Genomic DNA, 21,330 nt, shown 5'->3' with positions numbered 1-21,330 from the left:
TGATATCATACGTACAGTATACTATAGAAAAACATCACAGTCAGTAAGAAGGGCTTGACGAGAGGAAGATATCCCATCCGAAGTGAAATACCAAAATTCGGTTCATCCCGAATAAAATCCCGATGGATATCGTTGTTGAAACGGCGATTACTGATAGCGAGTAAGCTAAGGCAAGTAACCGATAACCTTTTACCTCATACAGTTTTCTTGACATCCCATCTCTCATGTGATCAGTTGATTCTTCGTCATTGATACTACTGTACCTCTACTCTATAACATGATCGGCTTCGGGCCGAATGACTGTCAATTTCTTCCATGAATGATCAAAGAGATCCTAATCGAGACTAGTGGTTATCCATAAGATAACGGAGAGGTTTGACTTATAATATGTTCTGATAGTTTTGATTATTTAACAACTTTGATCTACCTTTTTTTCCCTTCTCATTCTCGGACAAGGACTAATCGATTACACTGATCCAGATCCTCGTAGAGATACTAAACCAAATCATCGACTCGACTAAAGGTATAGAATCAAAATCATAAGTCAAGATCAACTAGGAGTACACATACACCCAGCGACCATGTCAACTCAATTAAGATCAACAACATCTCTAGATGCTGATCAAGGTCTTGAAAAGGAGAAACAAGAGATACATCACGTTGAAAATGAAGTGAATGACTTTGGAGGAACACTCCAAGAAAGACCTTTACCTGCTTCATTACAGAATTTAAGTGAAGATGAAATTAGAAAGATGGAAAAGAAGATGGTGAGAAAGATGGATTCTATTATATTGTGAATATCACATCACTCCGTATTATCTATCAGATCTAGAATTGTATATATGCTGATTTCTTACATTGCAATCTCTGTTCAGACCAATCATGTAAGTCGTGATATAGGATTTCCTCTCAGCCTAGCTCTTCCATTTAGATCACTTACTGATATATGAGTGATAATTAATCTATCAGTATGGTACTTTATGTCTTGAATTGTAAGTTGTGTATCTCAATTCGCTCATTCAGATTGTATCCAGAGTAAAAATACGTCCGAGTGAATTCAGCTAATTTTCATATGATGCACAGATATCGATAGACAAAATCTTGCTGCAGCAAAACTGCAGGGTATTATGACTGATTTGAATATGACAACTCAACGATTCGCTACTGCAATTGCTATTTTATATGGTAAGTCTAAACGATTATGACATATTTTCTACATTAAACTGATCATGGATTGATCGATCATAGCTGGATACATCCCATTTCAAATCCCATCCAACTATTTGATTTCCCTTTTCAGTAGACCAGGTCTTTGTGAGTTTTTCTATATCTCGACCTCCAATGTACGACAGAATACCTTTAGCTGATCAGTGGACAATCAATCTCTCAGATATCTGTTGTGCAGTCGTTATCTGGGGTACAATTAGTGCTTGTACAGCAGCTGTACAATCTTATTCAGCTCTTTTAGGTATTCGTGTTTTACTTGGTGCAAGTGAAGCTGTTTTCTTCCCAGGTTGTTTATACTTCCTTTCTGCTTGGTAAGTGACAAGACTCAGCATACAAAGCTACAATCTAGATTCGTTAGACAGTATAGACCGTATAATTGATTATACTCATTCATGTATATTTCAGGTACACTAAAAAGGAATTGGGAAAACGATATGCAGGTCTTTTCATCGGTCAACAATTAGGTAATGGATTTGGTGGTTTGATTGCCGCTGGTGTACTTAAACTTGATGGTGCTCATGGTATTAGAGGATGGAGAGTGAGTTGTTCATTTGAACGGCATTCATATGAAGTAATTCAATTACATTTACTGATCTACATATCTGTGTAGTGGCTTTTCATCATCGAAGGTGTCGCTACTGTCGGATTTGGTCTTATCTTTGCGTCCTTTATGGTAAGTCCTCCTGTTCATCTGTTTTAGCTGTACAACGAGAGAAGCTGATTTCCTGTTGGTATCTGAATGAATAGCCTGAATATCCGCATAATGCAAGAATGCTTTCACCTATTGAACGAGATTATGCTGTTTGGAGACTAGAACAAGAGGCTGGTGCCGCTGAAGCTCATGATGAAGGTTCGAATATTAAAGCTTATGTTTCTGCTCTTGCCGATCCAAAGGTAAGTGAATAGTTATAATGTTCTTCTACAAGTACACAATGAAAGGGTAACTCACAATATCGATGCTAATTTTCGACTATTCTCAGGTATACACAATGATTCTCTGCATGATCATGTCACAAGCTATGGGTTCAGTCGGAAATTTCTTCCCTACCATCATCAAATCATTAGGTTACAACAATATCATCACGTTGGTATTGACTGCTCCACCATATATCTTTGTCTGTTTCTTCTTCTATGGTTTATCATGGTATTCTGACGTAAGTTTTTCTATATCACCAAAGAGCAGAAGAAAACCGAATCAAAGCAAAATAGCAGAAAAGGTCTCCACTGACATTGTGATAATAGAGAAATGGTAAAATCTACTTCCCAATTGTCGTCTGTTTAAGCATTGGGATTGTCATCTACGTGATCGCTGTCGCTACTCTAAGTATAGGTGCGCGGTACTTCGCAATCATGTTTACCCCAGTGGCAAACGGTAAGTTCTCATCCTTATTCTGTAAACATCTGTTTATTGATTGAAGGGATTGGTGCGGGGAAAAAAGGATGATTTACTAATAAATTCAACATTTTTTTCCGGATATATATATAGTTGTCCCACAATTATTCATTTACAACACTCTATCTCTTCACGTAGCAAGACCATATCCAAAAAGAGCAGCAGGATTAGCTTTAATCAATGCTATTGGAGGTACATCAAATGTATGGTCAGCTTACGTTTGGTATTCACCACCACATTTTTATGCTGGATTCGGTATGGTTTTAGCATGTAATGTTTTTATTTTAATCATAATTACTGGATATAAATTTTATGTTAGAAGAGAAAATGCTAAATTAGATGCTGGTGGTGAAAAAGCTAAACATGCTATGAGACATGGTATTACTCAAGAACAAGTTGATTTGGGTTGGAGATATGTTGGTTATTAAGTAAGCGAGGGGAAGGGGTGATGGTGATGAGTAGACTTGAAAGGTTCTTCGCACGATTGTGCTGTGCTGTGACTGTCGGTATTCTCAAGGGTTATTAAAGGTAATTGTTATGGATGACAGGAGAGAATGGATAATATATATGTATGTAGTTACACATACCCATATGTAAAATTGTAAATGCTCGTATTTTTTATAGGTCGGATGTATTGTTGGAACATGTAGAATATATGATAGGATAGAGTTCATTGGTTTGAAGATACTATGATCCTGCATTATCGCAGTCAGCATTAAGAGACCGAATCAGTTGTAGCAAACAGTCTTCTGAGCGATTTTTGATCAAACAGATTATAGGTATAGCCATTCATATGAAGCATACATATTACTGTTTATGTCGTAAATTCCTCTAACTTCCAATTACAGATCCTGGTATCTTTCGTACGATCATTGAGCTACCCCAATCTGTTTATTTCATTCTGATCCCTACAAGATTATGGCATATTCATGTTCTAAATTTGATGTGATATGAAACAATTATAGTTGATTGTTCATTGTTCATTGTTCATTACAAGTTATAATTGTCGACCTGCTTTAATTTTCTGTTGTAATTCTTTTACTTTCCATTCATTTTCTTTTTTAATCTCTTTTGTTGATTTCCTTTTTTTAACTCTTAAACCCATTTTTTCTCTTGCTTTATTTTTAGCTTGTTCTCTTCTTTTTTTATCTCTTGATTCCAATTGTTTTTGAGTTAATGGTATTTCATCTTCAGAAATTCCAACTCCACCTATTGATGCACCTCTTAATCTAATTCTATTACCAGATAAATATTCTGTTATTACTGGTGATGCTGCCGGTCTATATTTATGTTCATCTGAATAACTATGGTGTTTTTTTTTTTTTTTGGTTTTTTTCATAATAAAAAGTATTTTTAAATGATGTTCGTTACGAAATGAGAAAGAGGTTGGTTGGATAGACACATTTTTTATCAATTATTTTACTTATAATAATAACATATCATCTGATTTAAAATATTTGAAAACTCACTTACCGACTTGCATATATAATAGTAGGTTTATTAGATTCTTCCATACCTTTTTTACCTAACCAAATTGATAACCAAGCCATAAAAATTAAAGCTATCACTAATAAAACTCTTTTCCACCATATTGGAGGTGGTCTGTTAAATTCTTCTTGTACAGATCTTCTTAATGGTCTAAATGATGGATCTGTTTCATGTTGAGGTTCGTATTCTTCATTATCCGTATGTGAAGGTGGAAATCTTGGTGTTCTTGAGGTGTCATTAATATCCGAATTTGGTATAGGTTGATAGCTTGCCATCTTGATCCCCTTTTTTAGCCTTGTTAAGTTGCTTTATTGTATATGTTCTTTGCAACACGGAAATTCCGTTGGCTTGATCTTCAAATTACCTTGATGGATGTCTTCCAGATCTATAGATCGCCTTGATAAGTCATATCTTGTTCAAAAGAATCTGAACAATTCAAAAGTCGAAAGTCAAAATGCACCGCATAGAGAGATTGTGCATGGTCTCGTCGCGTTAGCTTTGGCTGCGGACATCACCGCTTATTGTATGGACTATATTATATATTACGTTATCTTGAATTGCCACCGAAATAATGTTAAACAGATATAAGGTGTTGATCCATATTATAGCAAGGTTTACCTTATCCCTTATCAACCTATCTCCATCTCAAGCTGATCAGTAAGGCCAAAAGGGGGCATCGCAGATATGAAGTGAGTGCACTAAGCATACGAATCTACAATACAATGCGTACGCTGACATGTTCTGCGAACGAATAGTACGATAAAAGAGATTAACCGGATCAATGAAAGAGAATTGCAATTAGGTGTAAAAGGTTCATGGCATGATGAGTATAAAGGTAAGCTTAGATATCCCATGCTTATACGGGGAGGTAGTGTCAATGATAACTCACACAATTTCGTCCTCTCTCCCTTGTATAGATTCCGCTTATGTTTTCGTTGGAGGATTAGCATATGAACTATCAGAGGGTGATATACTAACGATATTCTCACAGTAAGTGTATCATGATGTTTTGTATGAACAGAACCTCAGATGTAGACAAGTCATACCTAACAAGTTACTTGTTATAATAAAGACAATTCGCTGATAGCTCTATGTGCTGTTCCTTTCTTCGTTATTTATCAATAGATGGGGTGAAATAATAGATATCAATTTACCTAGAGATAAAGAAACTGGTAAAACAAAAGGTTTCGGTTTCTTAATGTATGAAGATCAAAGAAGTACTGTTTTAGCTGTAGATAATATGAATGGATCACAGGTCTTAGGTAGAACGATAAGGGTAAGTCAACTTGCCATGTCATCTTTTTCAAACGCATATTCCGACTGTATATATACTTTCACAACGCCTCTCGTGTTATGAATAATATGCTTATCTGAAGAAGAGAAGGCTAATTCATCTTTTCCGATACAACAGGTCGATCATACTAGAAATTATCGTCAACCTGGTAAACGTAACGATGAAGGTGAATACGAAGAACCTGAAGAACCAACTTATAATGCTATGCCACCTATATTATCAGGTATGTGTAAAATTGATAAAACTTGAATTATATGGCGGGAGCGAAGAATAAACATATACAAAGTACTAACTCGCTTGAAATCTCTTTTTTAAGGCTCAGAATCGGAAGATAGTTCAGAATCAGAAAAAGATGATTTAGATGAAGAAGATCCAATGGCAGCATTTATAAGAGCAGAAAAGAAAAAAGCTAAAAAAGAAAAAGCTCAATTGGCTTTAACTGAAAATGGTAAAAAAAGTAACAGCAAAAGAAAACATGAAGGTGAAACTAAAGAAGAACGTAAAAAACGTAAAGAAGAGAAAAAATTGAAAAAGGATGAAAAACATAGACGTAAAAATAATAAAATAGAAGAGGAAAGACGTGATGATGATACACTCAATCATTCAGGAAGAAGAGGTAGTCCATCAAGAGATGATAGGAATAGAGATCAGCGATCACCAAAAATCAAGAGAGAATTGTCTGAAGAAACAAGGCGCAAAGATGATAGACATATAGCAGGTAGATCAAATAGAGACGATTGGAGAGATGGTAAATTTGAATTGGAACGTGAAGAAAGGGAAAGAGAAAGAGAAAGAGAAAGAGACAGAGACAGAGAGAGGTCAAGAAGAAATGGACAAGATGATTCATCAAGCTCGAGAAGACCGGAATCTTCCTCTGATTTCGCGAGGAGCGACAAATACGATTCTCGTGAGCGAAATGGAGCAGATAGTCGGAATAGGTATAGAGACGATGATCAAGGAGACAGATATAGGGATGAAAGGGACAGGGATAACGGGAATAGTTGGAGGTACAGAGACGATGATCGAGATAGGGAAAGAGATAGACGTTCTCGTGATGGTACGGATCGTCGAGACAGAGATAGATATAGGGATGAGCGTGATTACAAACGATAACGAAGCCTTTCTTAATGTCCTTCGCATGTAGCTTATAAAGCTCGGGGTGTTATATTACCATAATAAGTTAAGATGAAATGCATAAAATCATTAACTGTGTCCAACTATATTTGTGCTGGTGATTCTGTTGTATTTGTTACAGGTACTGCACCTTCTGACCATTGCTCAGTTGTCATTTTTCTAGCTGAAGTAGGTATCGAGTCTGCTAAATAACCGTATTTCTTTGGATTTGTGTAGTATACTAGTAATACCAAGAAAGACAGGGTCAGCAAAGAAAGGAAATTCAATGAAGTTGGGAGCAGTAAAGTAAAGCAGATTATACGAAATATAATTGATCATGGAATGGAAAACCACTTAAAAAAAAGGAAAAGAAAAAGAAAGGGAACCTACGAATATCAGTTTTTCTAGTTGGTTTAGCATCTTTAATTTGTTTACCAATAAATTTATCTGGGAAAATTTCTTTTCTTAATGATAAATTATTATGATAAATTGCAGTAACTTTACCACCTGATTGTATAATTGATTCTGCAGAAATTTTTGAATATCTTGATAAATTTAAATTCAATGAAGGTAAAGGTAAATCAAAATTTGGTTCACCTAATAGTTTTATACCTTGATATTTTGATAAACCATGTACAGCATTTGATCTAATTATTGTATTTATAGTTATTGGTTCATCAGGATTTATTTTACCTTCAAATATAAATTGTTGTAAAGTTGATAATGATAATGGTGCGTATTGTTTTGAAGTGCTATGGTAAGTTTGAAAGAATCAAATATATATTAGTGGCTTTATCCCCAAACTTGATACTATATCTCATGGATATACATTTGTATACATCACAAGTACGATATTGAAACACTCCGTAAAAAAAAAAACATAAACACTCACAAATTGTTAAACCCTCTCTTTGGAACTTTTCTATGTAAAGGAGTTTGACCACCTTCAAAACCTAATCTAACACCTTTACCATTTCTTGCTTTTTGACCTTTATGACCTCTACCTGATGTACCACCTCTTTGTGATCCTGGACCTCTACCGTATCTTATATCTGCATGTGTTGATCCTTTTGCAGGTTGTAGATCACCTAAATGTGTAAATGTCGATGCTGATCGTATTATTGATGAAGATGATGAAGCACTCGCTGTAGAACTGAAAAGTTTCGATGATGATGTTGATAGTAATGATTTCAGAGGCTGTGTGAACATGTTGAATGACATTTTGTGTAAGATTTTAACGAGTGAACTATACCTTATACATGCAATAACAAGAATAAAAAGTCTGAAATCTAAAGTATCATCCTAATAGTTCATGAGAGCAGCAAAGAGGAATAGCGTATGGTGAGAGATCGCTTATCACTGACTACAAAAATATGCCACATCATGATATAATTTCTTTTAAACCCTCGTTATATAACTAGATATCTTCCTTCAAGTCTTATCGAGTCTTTTTATCCAGAAATCCCAGAAATCCCAAAGTTGAAGCATTTTTATCATCATTCCATTCCATTCAGCCTTGATTATCTTGTGACTTGTAGCTTGTATGCTTAGAGTCCTGACTCGAAATCTAGTCAGTTCAAGATATATTCAATTCAATTCAAAACCCTGTTCAAATCAATACCGATATCAACAAATTAGAAATTTCAAGATGTCTGCTCCTGCTCCAGCTGAAGCCAATCTTCACAAAGATGAAGTAACAGGTGAAATGGTTTCAAAATCGTAAGTTCCAACTCGCCATGTACAATGATATCATTTCTATCTTATAGCCTTCATGGTATAGCTTTTTGACATGTTTATCCCTTTCGTAGTGAACTTAAAAGAAGACAAAAAGAAAGACAGGTAGCTGCTAAGAAAGCTGAAAAAGCAGCTGCTCAACCTGCTAAAGCTGAAAAAGGTTCTGCTGGTAAAAAAACTGCTGAAGTTGAAATGGATGCTAGTGTAGGTTGGCTCATGCATTTCCGCATTTTAATCAATCCATTTACCTATAAACCGTTAAGCTCTATCCAACGTAACACCAGTGAAACACATACAAATAAGTTGACAAAGTGAAAGCTGATCATATTACTTTAAATTCCTTCAATAGGCCTTTAGAGAATTACGAATCAAAGAAATCACCAACCTGAAAAAGACCCAAAACCCTAACCCATACCCACACAAATTCCACGTATCACAATCCATTCCAAGATATATCAAAGAATGGGGAGTTGAAGGTAAAATTGGTAAAGGTGAACATATCAACGATGCTAAACCAATTTCTTTAGCTGGTAGAGTACATACAATTAGAGAATCATCATCAAAATTGATTTTTTACGATTTAAAAGCTGATGGTGAAAAAATCCAAATTCTCGCTCAAGTTCAAAATGCTGAATCTGAAGAAGAATTTGCCAAATCACATGGAATAATTAGAAGAGGTGATATAGTTGGTGTAACAGGTATACCATCTCGAACTAAAATGGGTGAATTATCATTATTAATTTCAAAAATTCAATTATTATCACCATGTCTACATCAATTACCTGGTAGAGAAGGTGTTGTAGATCAAGAATCAAGATATAGAAAAAGATATTTAGATTTAATTATGAACCCATCAACAAGAGATATTTTCATTACAAGATCAAAAATCGTAAATTATGTTAGAAAATTTTTAGATAATTTAGGATTTATTGAAGTTGAAACACCAATGATGTCAATGATTGCAGGTGGAGCTACAGCAAAACCATTTGTTACACATCATAATGATTTAAAATTAGATTTATTTATGAGAATTGCACCTGAATTATATTTAAAAGAATTAGTTGTTGGTGGTTTAGATAGAGTTTTTGAAATTGGTAGAGTATTTAGAAATGAACAAATTGATATGACACATAATCCAGAATTTTCAATTTGTGAATTTTATATGGCATACGCAGATATGTATGATATTATGGATATGACAGAATCAATGATTTCAGGTTTAGTTCAATATTTATATGGTACAAATAAATTAACTTTCCACCCTCAAGGTAAAGGTGAAGGTAAAAAATCTTATGAAATTGATTTTACAACTCCATGGAAAAGATTTGATATGATTGGTGAATTAGAAACTCAATTAAATGTTAAATTCCCACCTGGTGAAACTTTACATGATGAAAACGCAAATAAATTCTTAAGAGAATTATGTGAAAAAGTGAGTTCTTATATATTAGCTATAATACGTGTATCTGAATGCTAAATTGAATTCATATTATCTTTTTAAGCACAATGTCGATTGTGCCGAACCTAAGACCAATGCTAGATTACTTGATAAAGTGAGTCGAATGATGCACAAAAATTCAAGCTATGCAGAATTTTTTACTAAAATCCGTTTATTCGTTTATAGCTTGTTGGTGATTTCATCGAAAATCAATGTATCAATCCATCATTCATTGTTGGTCATCCTCAAGTCATGTCACCTTTAGCTAAATACCATAGATCAAGAGCTGGTATCTGTGAAAGATTTGAAGCTTTCATGTGTACCAAAGAAATCGCTAATGCTTATACCGAATTGAATGATCCATTCGAACAAAGAGATAGATTCGAAGAACAGGTTAGACAAAAAGAACAAGGTGATGATGAAGCTCAAGGTGTTGATGAAACGTTCTTAGATGCGTGAGTATTTTGTCTCTACGACTCACCTTGTTTTGTTTAGGAGTATCTTCATTTATCTGTGATACTAATCTGAATAAATCTTTCCCTTTAGCCTCGAATACGGTCTTCCACCAACTGGTGGTTGGGGTTTAGGTATTGATAGATTAGTCATGTTCTTGACTGATTCAGCCAACATTAAAGAAGTTTTATTGTTCCCTGCTATGAGACCTGTTGTAGCTACTTCAGTTGAACCTGTTGCTCCAGCAATCACAGCAACCGAAGCTGCCAAACAAGCTTAAGCATACTTGGAGACATGTATCGGAGAACGCTTAGAGTATATATATATGAATGTATATATTATGTCATTAGGGAGAAGAAAATATGATATTATGCATCTCTTTCGGTTCATTGATGTTTTGTTTGGTAGACCAGTTATAGATCCAGCATTATGTTAGCGTAACATTACCGCCGATAGCGGGATGCAACGGTTATGTAGTTGTACCGGCATGAACAGAGATCTCTTCTCACGTTTATGGTGATGATACCATTCAGAGCTTGAGATATATAAGAGATCTATCTGCTTGTATTGTCTCTCTCACGTTTTTCTCCCCAGGCAGATATATCTTGATTGTTCATTGCAATTTTCCAGATTCAGTAAAATATAACAAAATCAAGATGTCCACAACAACATTGATCAACGCTATAACATCTTTACCTGCACCTTCAATTACTCTAGCTTTAGGTGGATTAACAACTGCCTATGTATTCTTTTCAAATATCGCTGAAACTCAAAGAGGTGTTATACCTTTTTTAAATGGAAGATTGATCAGTCCAGTGACATTAGATGATAAAGATAGAGCTAAATTATGGAATGTATATTTTGATTCAGCAGCAGTGAGTTTTTTTTTTTGTTTCTTTTCATATAATTACTAAATAACTAACTATAAAAAAATGATTTGGAATACAATTTTTGACGGAAATGCTAAATTATAACTCATAATCTGATATAAATGATTTATGATTCGTTTGTTTAGAAATGGATAGTCGGTTCATCAATCGTATCATCTTTATTAAATTTAACTACATCATATTTATATAGAAAATCATCACCATTAATTTCAAAAATAACTTTGGGATCAGGTATAACTTCGTTATTAATTTTACCTGCTACAGTTATTTTAGGTTTATTACCTATAAATCAAAGATTGATGGAATTATCAGAAAATGATAATGATAATATAAAATCTTTAGAGAAAGAAGAAGAAGAGGTCAAAAAATTAATTAAATTATGGGAAGAAAAACATTTAAATAGATTACCTATTTATGCTATTGCATGGAGTTTAAATATGTTGGCTATTTTATTAGATGGTAGAGTATAATCTGTTCTCTAATCTAAAAGCGAACAAAACAAACAAAATTTCAATAGTTAGTCAACAGTCATTGAATGGATTTCAATTAATCGGAAAGGGAGAAAAAACAAAAAAAAAACGTTAAGAAATTCCAAATAAATAAATATCTATTGAGAGAAAAAAAGGAAAAACAAATGAGGTAAAAACAGATTAAACAAACGTTGTAACCCCCCCCAAAAAAAAAAGATAAACAAGAACGAAATTTCGGTTCGATAGTATGTTCAAAAAAGCAAAAAATAAAGAATGTATTGTAATTTAATGTTCAGTAATCATAAATTGGTTTTGATACAACGAAGTAACCTGTTACATGATACATCAGATACATAAGAGTGGTCTACAACCGTGTTATCTAATATTACGAAAATTCAATCTAAGTTAATTCATTGATCCATCATACCAAGTGATTCTCATCAATGTTAACCATAATCTCTCCACCTTGATCCTCAACTTCATTAGCAGCGGCAGTAACAGCTGCAACACCTTCAGCCATTCTTCTCATAGCTTCATCTAATGACATTTCATTTCCATCTTCATCCCTTAATCCAGCACTTGGTAAATCTAATAAAGCTCTTGCTAAACCTTCATGTGTTTCATAATCATTTTGATGATCATTATTCGGATCTTGATTTTGATTTGTTGATGATGATAATAATAAATCATGTGATGAAGCTAATTGTGCAAATTCAGTATCAACTTCAGAATGTTCATCAACAATAATTAAATCATTTTGCATATGTTGTTGCGGCTGGTGCTGCTGTAAACTATCATTATTATTGTTATTGGACATTGTATTTTCGATTTTAGGTTGTTGATTTGAATCTGAATGTGAATAAGGTGGTATTAAATTATTTTCAGTATCGACGAAATCAAGTACTAATGGTGTATTCAAATCATCATCTGGTAACAATGATGATTGTTCTTGTTGATCTTGATTTTGTTGCTCGTCAAGCAATTCCGTTGGTAAAGGAGTTTGTGAAGGTGAATTCTTCGTTGAATTTGGTGTTCCTGTACCAGATTTGACAGTTCCACTTGAAGTTCTCTTGGTTGTTCCTTTCAATTGTTTATGTTCTTTGACTGGTCCTTTCAATTTACGATATCTATTATATATATCTGGATATTTAACTTTTAAAGCTAATGCTAATGGTGGTGGCATATCTGGATCTAAAGTTGTCGGGTCTGCGGCTACTTTTGCCAAGTACTAAAGAGGTTTGAAGGTTATTATTAGCTTATTTCCATATGATTATTCGTTTGCATATGGGTTGGTTGTGGCAAAAACGAAGCAAATAGTTATTTGTACGACAAAAAGCCTTAACTTACAGCCTCTTTATCTTCATCCGATATATTCAATACTTTTCTAATATCATCTAATGAATGTCCAACTTCGATTTGTTTGGTCAACCAATTATCGATTGATTTAGGTAATCGACCACCTTCCAAATCAGCATCTGAGAAAGGATCTATTATCAAGTGAATGAATTTCAAGTCCATCAGCACTATTTACATCAATCGTATTGAAATTCAAAACTCACCATGACCTTCATGTTTCCAATGATAAACGACTTTACAATCACCAGTTTGTAATTCACTTAAAACTACTCTACTCGCACATGCACATTTAACTGATTTTTTAGTATTCATTCTTAATTTTTCTTTTGGTAATTCAACTGAATGTTTTGATTCATATGTACCTGCATGATGACATGTAAATGTAACTTTTTCTAAAACTGGTGAAACTCTTTTACGTCTTCTTGTTTTTAATGGTGCAACTGCTGATCTTTCTTCTGGTGTCATTGCTATTGGGTGTTAGTAGTGGTGATAAGGGAGAGGGGAACAAATTGTCAGCTTTTTGATTCATTTATGTCTTTATACCCTGACTAATATGATTGATGCTTGAGATACGATATTTCTTAAAAAAAAACTCACATTCCAAACTTCTATTATGTGCTCTAATTCTAGATTGTAATCTTTCTGCAGATCTTTTATCTGGAGTTGTTGTTCTTCTTTGAACAAAATGACACCAAGAACTTTCTGCATCTAACCATCTTAAAAAATCTTTTTTATTTTCAAAATTTAAATATAAAGGTAAAGGTGTATTATCAAATTCTCTTTTAGGTTTTGAAAATGGTGCTATATGTAATTCAGGATTTTTAATTGGATTATGTTCTTGTCCAGGTTCAGTAGTATCTTTAAATATTTGATTTTTTTCATTTTTACTAATAGATATTGATCCTGTTCCTGTTATCGTTCCATCATTATGATCATTCAATTTTACTTTCTTTGATGGTCTCCCTCCTTCTTCTTTTCCTCCATTTTCATTAACGTCTCCCATTTCACCCGTGATTTCATTTGTTTGATGATCCCCACCAAGTTCATTTTGTAATAAAGGATCAATAACATTCAAAGATGCAGTAACAGCATCAACAGCTGCTTGCGCTTGTGCCTGAGCCTGAGCTTGAGCTTGTGCATGATCTAAAGAAGCTTTTATAACAGCATCTATATCTTCTTGAGTTGGATGTCCATCACCTTGACCAACTTGGATTTGATCACCTACACGTTGTGTGTGTGATTCATCTTTTGTATGTGCATCATGGTCCAGTTCATGATTTAATTCTCCTACGACAGGATTAGGAAAGAATTCACTTGATGCTTCTAAAGAATGATCTATTGCGAATGAAGGTATATCATTAGCTTCTGCTAAATGTAATGGTGAATGTTGATCTTGCATCTTTAGGTGGACCAAGATAGTGGAGGAGTTGTTATTGTTGTTGTTGTATAAAATATAAAATGGGAGGAAAGAAGAAGCTTGAGAAGATGATGAAGATAACGATCAAAACACAAATGGGATAACATGAATAAAGAATTTCACTCGACTCTATATCATATTCTTTTACTATATCAAGTGTATATCACCGAAACACCGATCAATGTGGCAAGCAAGTCAAGGTGGAGGTGATCCAGTCAACCCAGTCAACTACCATGTTTACCCCGCATTCTGCATTCTGCATTCTTAAGGTTGACGTCTGTGTCAGTAGTAGTGATAAATGTTCAACTGGGACATTCCTTACTTGTATCCTTCTTCTTCTTCTTCAACGACTTAACAAATGCCATATAGCACAGCAATATGACCGATCTCTCTTCAAAATTAGAGCCTTATTTGCTCTTGGCGAGATCGACAAAAGGTGCTTCAGCCGCCAAGATCATCTCTGATGTTACTGCTGCTGTAAGCTTATCTTCAAACGTACTTTTTTCTGTTATCAAGCTTACATCACTTATTAGCCTGGGATATACACATTCTCTGAACTATTAGATTTACCTAACATACAACAGGTTAGTTGAGCTGCAGGTATGTAACTGACATCAGCTGATTACTATCGATTGTCATAGCTATCTACCGATCCAACACATCAGAGTTATTACCAATTACTCAGATTATTCGCTTACGGTACTTTGACTGATTATGAGAGTAAGTAGAAGGTATCTCGCATGTATCCATATATGACCTTGGACGACTTGATGCTGAATCCAAGCTCTTTCTTAGGCGGATCAAGCTCATACCCACCTTTGATACCTTCTCAAATCCTCAAGCTTAAACATCTCACACTCGTCACTTTGGCATTACAGCATAGAGTAAGCTTGTGTGTTACCGTTTGTAAGAAACAAGCTTATGTTCACATACAATAGTCTCTGTCATATGATCAATTATTATCAGAACTCCGTTTGGACTCCATACGCCAGCTGGAAGACTTGATTATCGATGTGATATATGCTGGATTATTAGGAGGAAAGATGCATCATCACGAAAAAGTTTTACATGTTGATTGGGTAGCTGGAAGGGATTTAGAAGAAAAAAATTTAATGGCTGTTCAAGCTGGATTAACAAATTGGTAAGCTCTTTTCCGTATTCGGTATGAAGAACTAGCTTACAATTTCATCTTTTGCAACAGGTGTGAAACCGCTAGAACACTCTTATCAGCTTTAGATGCAGAAATACAAAGTGTTCGGCAGAAATCTGCTGCAGAAGCTCAAGAATTAGCAGAGTATAAAGCTTATAGAGACAATGAATATGCAAAAATATCATTAGAATTAAAGAATAAACAATCTAAACAAGCTTATAGTGGATTTGGTGGTCCCACTAGATCAGGTGGATTCGGTCCTGGATTCGGTAGTGGTGGTAGTGGTGTCGGTGGGATGCCAAACGAGTCTTTGTTGGCTGCTGTGACTGGTAACAGACTTGGTGGTGGTGGCGGCGGCGGTAGTGGGAGATTGTAGGTGTGTTCGAATCTCTCTTTTCCAATATCAAGATCAGCTAACAAAGCTCGAATACTATAGGTTAACACGCAATATACCTAGTCCAGATGAGCTTGAGGGTAGAAGATCATTTAAACGGTCACGGGATTGACCCGGGCATGATCATACTACAACTGTTCCATTATTCAGTTGACAAGTCACGAAAGCTAGAATTAACGATCAAAGTTTGTACAAAATAATCATGATATTTGTCTGTACCATTCTGTGTATAATCTATATGAACGTTTTATGTACAATGGTAATACCCCTTCTGCATTGAAGCATTATCGATTTAATGTGATTCTTGTCATCAGCCCAGATCAGATGAGATACAGTGACCGCACATCGAGGACAGTGTTACGTAAAATGTCTCGCAACCCGTCAACAAACTTACGACCGACCGTTTGTCTGTTCAAGAATTATTATCAAACGCCTATAATTAAGTTATACATGACTCTTTTCAACGCCTTACTTGCAGCGTTGTCCTTCTCTAGCTACAGAGACAAACTACAAGATGGTGACCAAGACGCAAACAACACACCATTCACAAGCAGATAAATTGACAATACAAGAGAAATTACTATTATCACAAGCAATTTATAAATTAGGTGCAATTTCATGGCCTGCCATATCAAAACTTTTAACATCACATCCATGTTGTATAAATAGACCTTCAGAGTTGTTTAGTCCTGAGTCATGTGAAAGTATATATATGGAGCTAATGGCCGGACTGGAAATTAATATGTAAGTTGTGGTCGTAAGGTATTTCAGATGGAGGCCTAGAATTATATACCATTATATCAACCGAAGTCAAATAGCTCACGTTTGAAATATATTCTTCATGCAAATAGTCCAGCTCCTGATGCTATGAAACCACAAGGTATGTCTCTGTATAAATTATTTGACACAAAGATATGTCTTTATGATTGAACTAATAATTCAACTTGATTCTATCCGTTATAGCCAAAACACATTTACGTTTAGCACAAACATATTATTTAAAAAGAATGGAAGAATTGAAAAATACAATTGAAAATTATGAAAATAAATTTAAACTTTTAATGTTAGAAATAAGTTCATTGAAAAATGGTGAATCTGATGAATCAATTAAAAATGAAATTAGAACTTCAATAGCTAGAAAATATGGTAAAAGATTATTAGATACTTGGTTTCCTGATAAAGAAGAAATTCAAAAAGCTATTGAATCCGGCGATCCTCTTACTAAAGAAGAAGAAGAAGAAAAACAAGTCGAACAAGCAGAACATAACAAAGAACAGAATGTGCAGGAACTTGATCGGAAAACGACTAATGATGAAGCGGTAGCGGTAGCAGAAGAGCCAGTGACGGAAACCAATAAAGACGATAAACCATCAGAAACTAAAGAAGGAGAAGATATTCAGATGGCTGTAGAAGAGGCTGATGGAGATGTACAGACAGAGAAAGCAGTAGAGGATCCTGACAAAGAAGCTGTAACTGCGATTGATGACGAAGTTGTCGGTACTCAAGAAAAGGAGGTCGATGAAGCAGAAAAAACAGATAAAGGTGAAAATCAAGATCAAGATATGAAAGTGGAAAACGATGAAGAAGAACAAGAAGGAATTAAACCGGAAAACGATGCAAGTTCACCTATGAAACCTTCTACTACTACATCAACTAGAATGAAATCATCATCAACATCACATCAAAGAAGATTTTCACCAGCAGTATCTATAAGATCAGAATTATCTCCTGCACCTGGATCAGATTTATCACCACCACCTTCAGACCAAGCTACACCTATACCATCAAATACCAGTACAAGATCAAATAAGAGAAAAGCTTCGATACAACCTAAAGGTGTACCATCTTCTAAAAGGTCAGGTAGAAGAAGAACAGAAACTATCACTACTTCACCTGCACCAACAAATAAATCTGAACGTGGTCAATCTGAAATCCCTTCAGAAGCTGAACAAGAAGGTAAACAAGAAGAAGAAGGAAAAGTAGAAGAAGCAGAAGCTGAACCAGAAGCGGAAGCGGAAGCGGAAGTAGAGCCTGAAGTGCATAATACAAGAAATAAAAGAAATATGAGTACAAGAAGGGAATCTACAAGAAATATCAATAAGAAATCAATTCAACAACAACAATCACCTACAAACTCAAAAACAGCGACTAACAAAGATTCTTCACCTGCTGTATCAACACGTAGAGCTCATTCAGTCGTATCTTCTTCTCGATCCACACCTGCTCCTGCTCCTACCCCTGCACCTCCAGTGGTTGAAGAACGTCGATCATCTAGAAGAAGTTTAGGTACAAATCCAAAGAGAATAAGAGAAGATTTCATAACATCCACTCCAACCAACAATACTAGATCATCAGTCAAAAGGGAACAAAGTACAGCTTTGGAAAGTGTAAAAGCTGAAACTGAAGCTGATGAAGAAGAAGAAGGGGAGAATAATGATGATGCCAACGAGGAGGAGGAAGCGGAAGAAGAGAAAAAGCCTACTAGAACGTCGACTAGACGTAGAACAGGGGGAAATCAGGAAAGAGAAAGAGAAAAAGAAAAAGAAAAAGAAACTCCAACACCTGCTGAAAAGCGGGGTACTAGAGCATCTGCACGAAGTGAGTATAAGATTCTCTTTTATCTATTATATATCCATTTAAGGACAAGATCAGTTCGTATTATCCAATTCATTAACCAAGAAAGTGGAATTCAAAAAACCAATAATATCCAATCTTTTTTGTTCTTCTGCTAACAGGTCCTACTAAAACTATGATCAGCCGTACGAGATCAATCCGAAAATAATGTTTCTTCTATAGGAGATATTTCTGGGGAATTATCAAATATCAATAACAATGAACCAGGTACACCTAATGTCACAACAACTACGGCGACGACGACAGCGAAAAAAGAAAAACCAACACAAGCACAAAGATCATCACAAAAATTATTATATTCATTATTAGATATCATCTCATCACATAGAAATGGAAATGTATTTCAAAATCCTGTTAAAAAATCTGAAGCTTCAGATTATTATCAAATTATAAAAAGACCAATGGATTTGAAAACTATTAGAATTAAAATTAAAGAAGGTATAATAACTAGAATTGATGAATTTGAAAGAGATGTTTTATTGATTTTTGCGTAAGTCATTCATCATTTCTACGTCCACGAACTTCTCTTTTTCAACAATATATACTCGTCCTTCTCTCTCTGGTCACCCATGCCCTTATCATTGCTCGCTCTTGCCCTTCAACCCATATGACCTATGAGCCCATGGCCTATCTGCCCACTACCTGTCTCCTCCTCTCTTGTCCTTTTTAGTTGTTATGTTTTTGCATCCTCTCTTCCGGCTGTCATCTCTTCTAATCGAGATTTTTTACTGATTCCTTTTGTTCCAACCTAATAGAAACGCCATGATGTATAACGATCCCGATTCGCAAGTCTATGAAATGGCGAAGGAAATGCTGAAAAGCACAGAAGATCATATCGCTCATTTCAAGAACTTGCAACATCATGTTAGCAGATAGGTAGATCTCATCACAACCATATACCATTTGCCCAAAATGAAGGTTTACTTTAGTCTCAAGAGCGGAGGTTCTGAAGAAAGAGAATCTGCTTGATACAGCAGACACTTCACAAATAGGACCGAAGTAAAGCCTTCTCTTTATCGCAATCCACCAATCCCATGTCACTATGATGGAGTTGTATTCTAGATCCAAGTTATATTATGTATGCATATGTAACATGTCTCATATGTATGAATTACCAGAATTCTTTTCTCTTTTCTCTGGTCGCCCTAGCTAATTTCTTTCTGTAACCCCAAGTTGCCTTTTGTTCTTCCAGTTCAGTCAATTTACTTGCTTTTTGCACACTCGTTTGAGGTGCAACTCTAGATATCAATCGATGTTGTTCTTTTGGAAGTTGTAAACTGTTGGTAAAGTCAAGGATCAACAGGGGTTAAGTTACAAACGATCATTATAATGTAGAATAAAAGGATAGGATAGGATGATTGAAGATAGTAAAACTTACGCATCACCAATTTCTTTTCTACTTTTACCTTGATTTCTCAATTCTATCATTTTATTTATTTGTTCTTCTGACCATAATGTATCTAATTTATTATTATATAAGATTTTTTCTTTTCCTACATTCAAAGCTTTTTCTTCTCCAGTTAATTGTATAGATTGTTTTTGATTTAACCATTTTAATAATTGTGGTAATTCACCATTTGTATAATTTGGTAATGATGAAGGAGGTGAATAATGAAATGTTAATCCTGGTGAATCTTCTAATTCAATAGATGAATTACTTGATATATTTGATAAAGATGGATTGATTTTTGGATCTATAGAATGTGATGTACCTGAAGTAGGTAATTGTTTTTTAGGTTCTTGAGGTGAATGTAATATTGGTATTCTAGGTGGTCTAGCTCTATGTAAAACTCCTCTAGTAGATCCTATTTTTGATATACTAGGTATAGATAATAATACTCTAGAAGAAGATGATGATGATGAAGCTAATGTTGAGAATGCCATGATCACTGATTTACAATGGAGGATTGACGATTGTTGAGTGATGATTTTACGGGAAGAAGGATGAAAGTAGATGAAATATCAATGATTGGCGAGACTATCCTTCTAGTAATGTGCTGATCCCTTCCTGCTAGTTTATAGACACTTATCGAAATGTGTTGCTGTGGTTGTGAGTAATAAGATAGATATATTTCATCTGACCTTTTGCGAAAGCTCTATCGTTCCGATAACTTTTGAACGATATTCGAAAACGAAACTTGGAAAGACAGTGAGCATGATAATCCAGTGACTAGCAGCCACGCGAGTGTAGTAAAGTCGAAAATCAGCCTCAGTCAGTGAAAAGCGGAATCTACCGCCTAATGTACAGCTTGTACGCGAATGATTTTTGCATTTTTTGGTTCAGCCATCTTTTACCTTTTGTATGACCTCGGTCGTCCACCTTCGTCACATCAAACTGTTCTCTTGAATTTAACCCTTAGATATTCATGTTTTCAAATGATATATTCCAATGAGCAGTCCACGCCATCTCATGTTCATTATACCTAATCTTGTTTCCTACCTCATCTGATGTGTAGTATCATCCAAAAATCCCTCTATTAGAGTTGAAGGTTTCCTACGATTTACGCTTTTACCGCAGCTAAAATGACATTGACAGAAGGATGGCTAGTAGATAATGTCATTCAATGGGAACCAGGATGATGTACTGATAGAAACAATGTTGAAAGTAATGTTCATTTTTCCATCTTTGTACTTTACTAACCTTTCATCACCTTCACAAAATCTCGATTATCTTCATCATAGTTGATACCTTTTGACTAGTCTTGAAGACAGTCTTAATCGACTTCACCTTATCCTCTTTCTACTCGAGCTCACTTAATATCTCTACTTAGTACCAAGCAGTATAATCAAGGTCAAATCGCCAGTCGAACGACCGAATTTCCAATCATTAAATCAGCCCAGGTGGCTCTAACAATCTTTATCACAGTCTCTTTTTCTCT

General features: G+C 34.9%; 10 protein-coding genes across 10 annotated transcripts; 6 read left to right on the top strand and 4 right to left on the bottom strand.

The window, feature by feature from the left end:
- Positions 1-581: 581 nt before the first annotated feature.
- L201_006552 (uncharacterized protein) lies at positions 582-3,048 on the top strand (the record flags this gene model as incomplete). Its single annotated transcript, XM_066222271.1, has 12 exons — positions 582-793; positions 876-884; positions 970-992; positions 1,084-1,185; positions 1,249-1,314; positions 1,391-1,538; positions 1,633-1,765; positions 1,838-1,900; positions 1,975-2,121; positions 2,208-2,381; positions 2,470-2,599; positions 2,714-3,048. 12 exons carry the CDS (start codon positions 582-584, stop codon positions 3,046-3,048), a joined length of 1,542 nt encoding a protein of 513 aa, XP_066078368.1.
- A 569-nt stretch (positions 3,049-3,617) lies between these two features.
- Positions 3,618-4,383, bottom strand: L201_006551 (uncharacterized protein; the record flags this gene model as incomplete). Its single annotated transcript, XM_066222270.1, has 2 exons — positions 3,618-3,924; positions 4,094-4,383. 2 exons carry the CDS (start codon positions 4,381-4,383, stop codon positions 3,618-3,620), a joined length of 597 nt encoding a protein of 198 aa, XP_066078367.1.
- A 409-nt stretch (positions 4,384-4,792) lies between these two features.
- On the top strand, positions 4,793-6,515 carry L201_006550 (uncharacterized protein; the record flags this gene model as incomplete). The annotated part of the gene is made up of 6 exons (XM_066222269.1): positions 4,793-4,797; positions 4,864-4,943; positions 5,026-5,098; positions 5,234-5,384; positions 5,520-5,625; positions 5,719-6,515. 6 exons carry the CDS (start codon positions 4,793-4,795, stop codon positions 6,513-6,515), a joined length of 1,212 nt encoding a protein of 403 aa, XP_066078366.1.
- Positions 6,516-6,619: 104 nt separating this feature from the next.
- On the bottom strand, positions 6,620-7,736 carry L201_006549 (ribosomal protein L15; the record flags this gene model as incomplete). Its single annotated transcript, XM_066222268.1, has 3 exons — positions 6,620-6,756; positions 6,906-7,267; positions 7,408-7,736. The coding sequence occupies 3 exons, from the start codon at positions 7,734-7,736 to the stop codon at positions 6,620-6,622; spliced, it is 828 nt and encodes a 275-aa protein (XP_066078365.1).
- A 427-nt stretch (positions 7,737-8,163) lies between these two features.
- Positions 8,164-10,420, top strand: L201_006548 (lysine-tRNA ligase; the record flags this gene model as incomplete). The annotated part of the gene is made up of 6 exons (XM_066222267.1): positions 8,164-8,234; positions 8,324-8,453; positions 8,599-9,681; positions 9,752-9,802; positions 9,874-10,142; positions 10,234-10,420. The coding sequence occupies 6 exons, from the start codon at positions 8,164-8,166 to the stop codon at positions 10,418-10,420; spliced, it is 1,791 nt and encodes a 596-aa protein (XP_066078364.1).
- Positions 10,421-10,796: 376 nt separating this feature from the next.
- Positions 10,797-11,500, top strand: L201_006547 (uncharacterized protein; the record flags this gene model as incomplete). Its single annotated transcript, XM_066222266.1, has 2 exons — positions 10,797-11,015; positions 11,156-11,500. 2 exons carry the CDS (start codon positions 10,797-10,799, stop codon positions 11,498-11,500), a joined length of 564 nt encoding a protein of 187 aa, XP_066078363.1.
- A 421-nt stretch (positions 11,501-11,921) lies between these two features.
- L201_006546 (uncharacterized protein) lies at positions 11,922-14,255 on the bottom strand (the record flags this gene model as incomplete). Its single annotated transcript, XM_066222265.1, has 4 exons — positions 11,922-12,728; positions 12,848-12,987; positions 13,060-13,323; positions 13,454-14,255. 4 exons carry the CDS (start codon positions 14,253-14,255, stop codon positions 11,922-11,924), a joined length of 2,013 nt encoding a protein of 670 aa, XP_066078362.1.
- A 396-nt stretch (positions 14,256-14,651) lies between these two features.
- On the top strand, positions 14,652-15,929 carry L201_006545 (uncharacterized protein; the record flags this gene model as incomplete). Its single annotated transcript, XM_066222264.1, has 7 exons — positions 14,652-14,750; positions 14,807-14,857; positions 14,915-14,993; positions 15,069-15,157; positions 15,212-15,414; positions 15,475-15,795; positions 15,860-15,929. The coding sequence occupies 7 exons, from the start codon at positions 14,652-14,654 to the stop codon at positions 15,927-15,929; spliced, it is 912 nt and encodes a 303-aa protein (XP_066078361.1).
- A 402-nt stretch (positions 15,930-16,331) lies between these two features.
- L201_006544 (uncharacterized protein) lies at positions 16,332-19,327 on the top strand (the record flags this gene model as incomplete). Its single annotated transcript, XM_066222263.1, has 5 exons — positions 16,332-16,561; positions 16,669-16,697; positions 16,781-18,415; positions 18,575-18,941; positions 19,207-19,327. The coding sequence occupies 5 exons, from the start codon at positions 16,332-16,334 to the stop codon at positions 19,325-19,327; spliced, it is 2,382 nt and encodes a 793-aa protein (XP_066078360.1).
- Positions 19,328-19,562: 235 nt separating this feature from the next.
- On the bottom strand, positions 19,563-20,335 carry L201_006543 (uncharacterized protein; the record flags this gene model as incomplete). The annotated part of the gene is made up of 2 exons (XM_066222262.1): positions 19,563-19,728; positions 19,830-20,335. The coding sequence occupies 2 exons, from the start codon at positions 20,333-20,335 to the stop codon at positions 19,563-19,565; spliced, it is 672 nt and encodes a 223-aa protein (XP_066078359.1).
- Between the last annotated feature and the right edge of the window lie 995 nt (positions 20,336-21,330).

This window comes from Kwoniella dendrophila, chromosome 9, assembly GCF_036810415.1.
Source record: "Kwoniella dendrophila CBS 6074 chromosome 9, complete sequence".
NCBI classification, from domain to species: Eukaryota; Fungi; Basidiomycota; class Tremellomycetes; order Tremellales; family Cryptococcaceae; genus Kwoniella; species Kwoniella dendrophila.
This window is presented reverse-complemented; position numbering and strand designations above follow the sequence as displayed.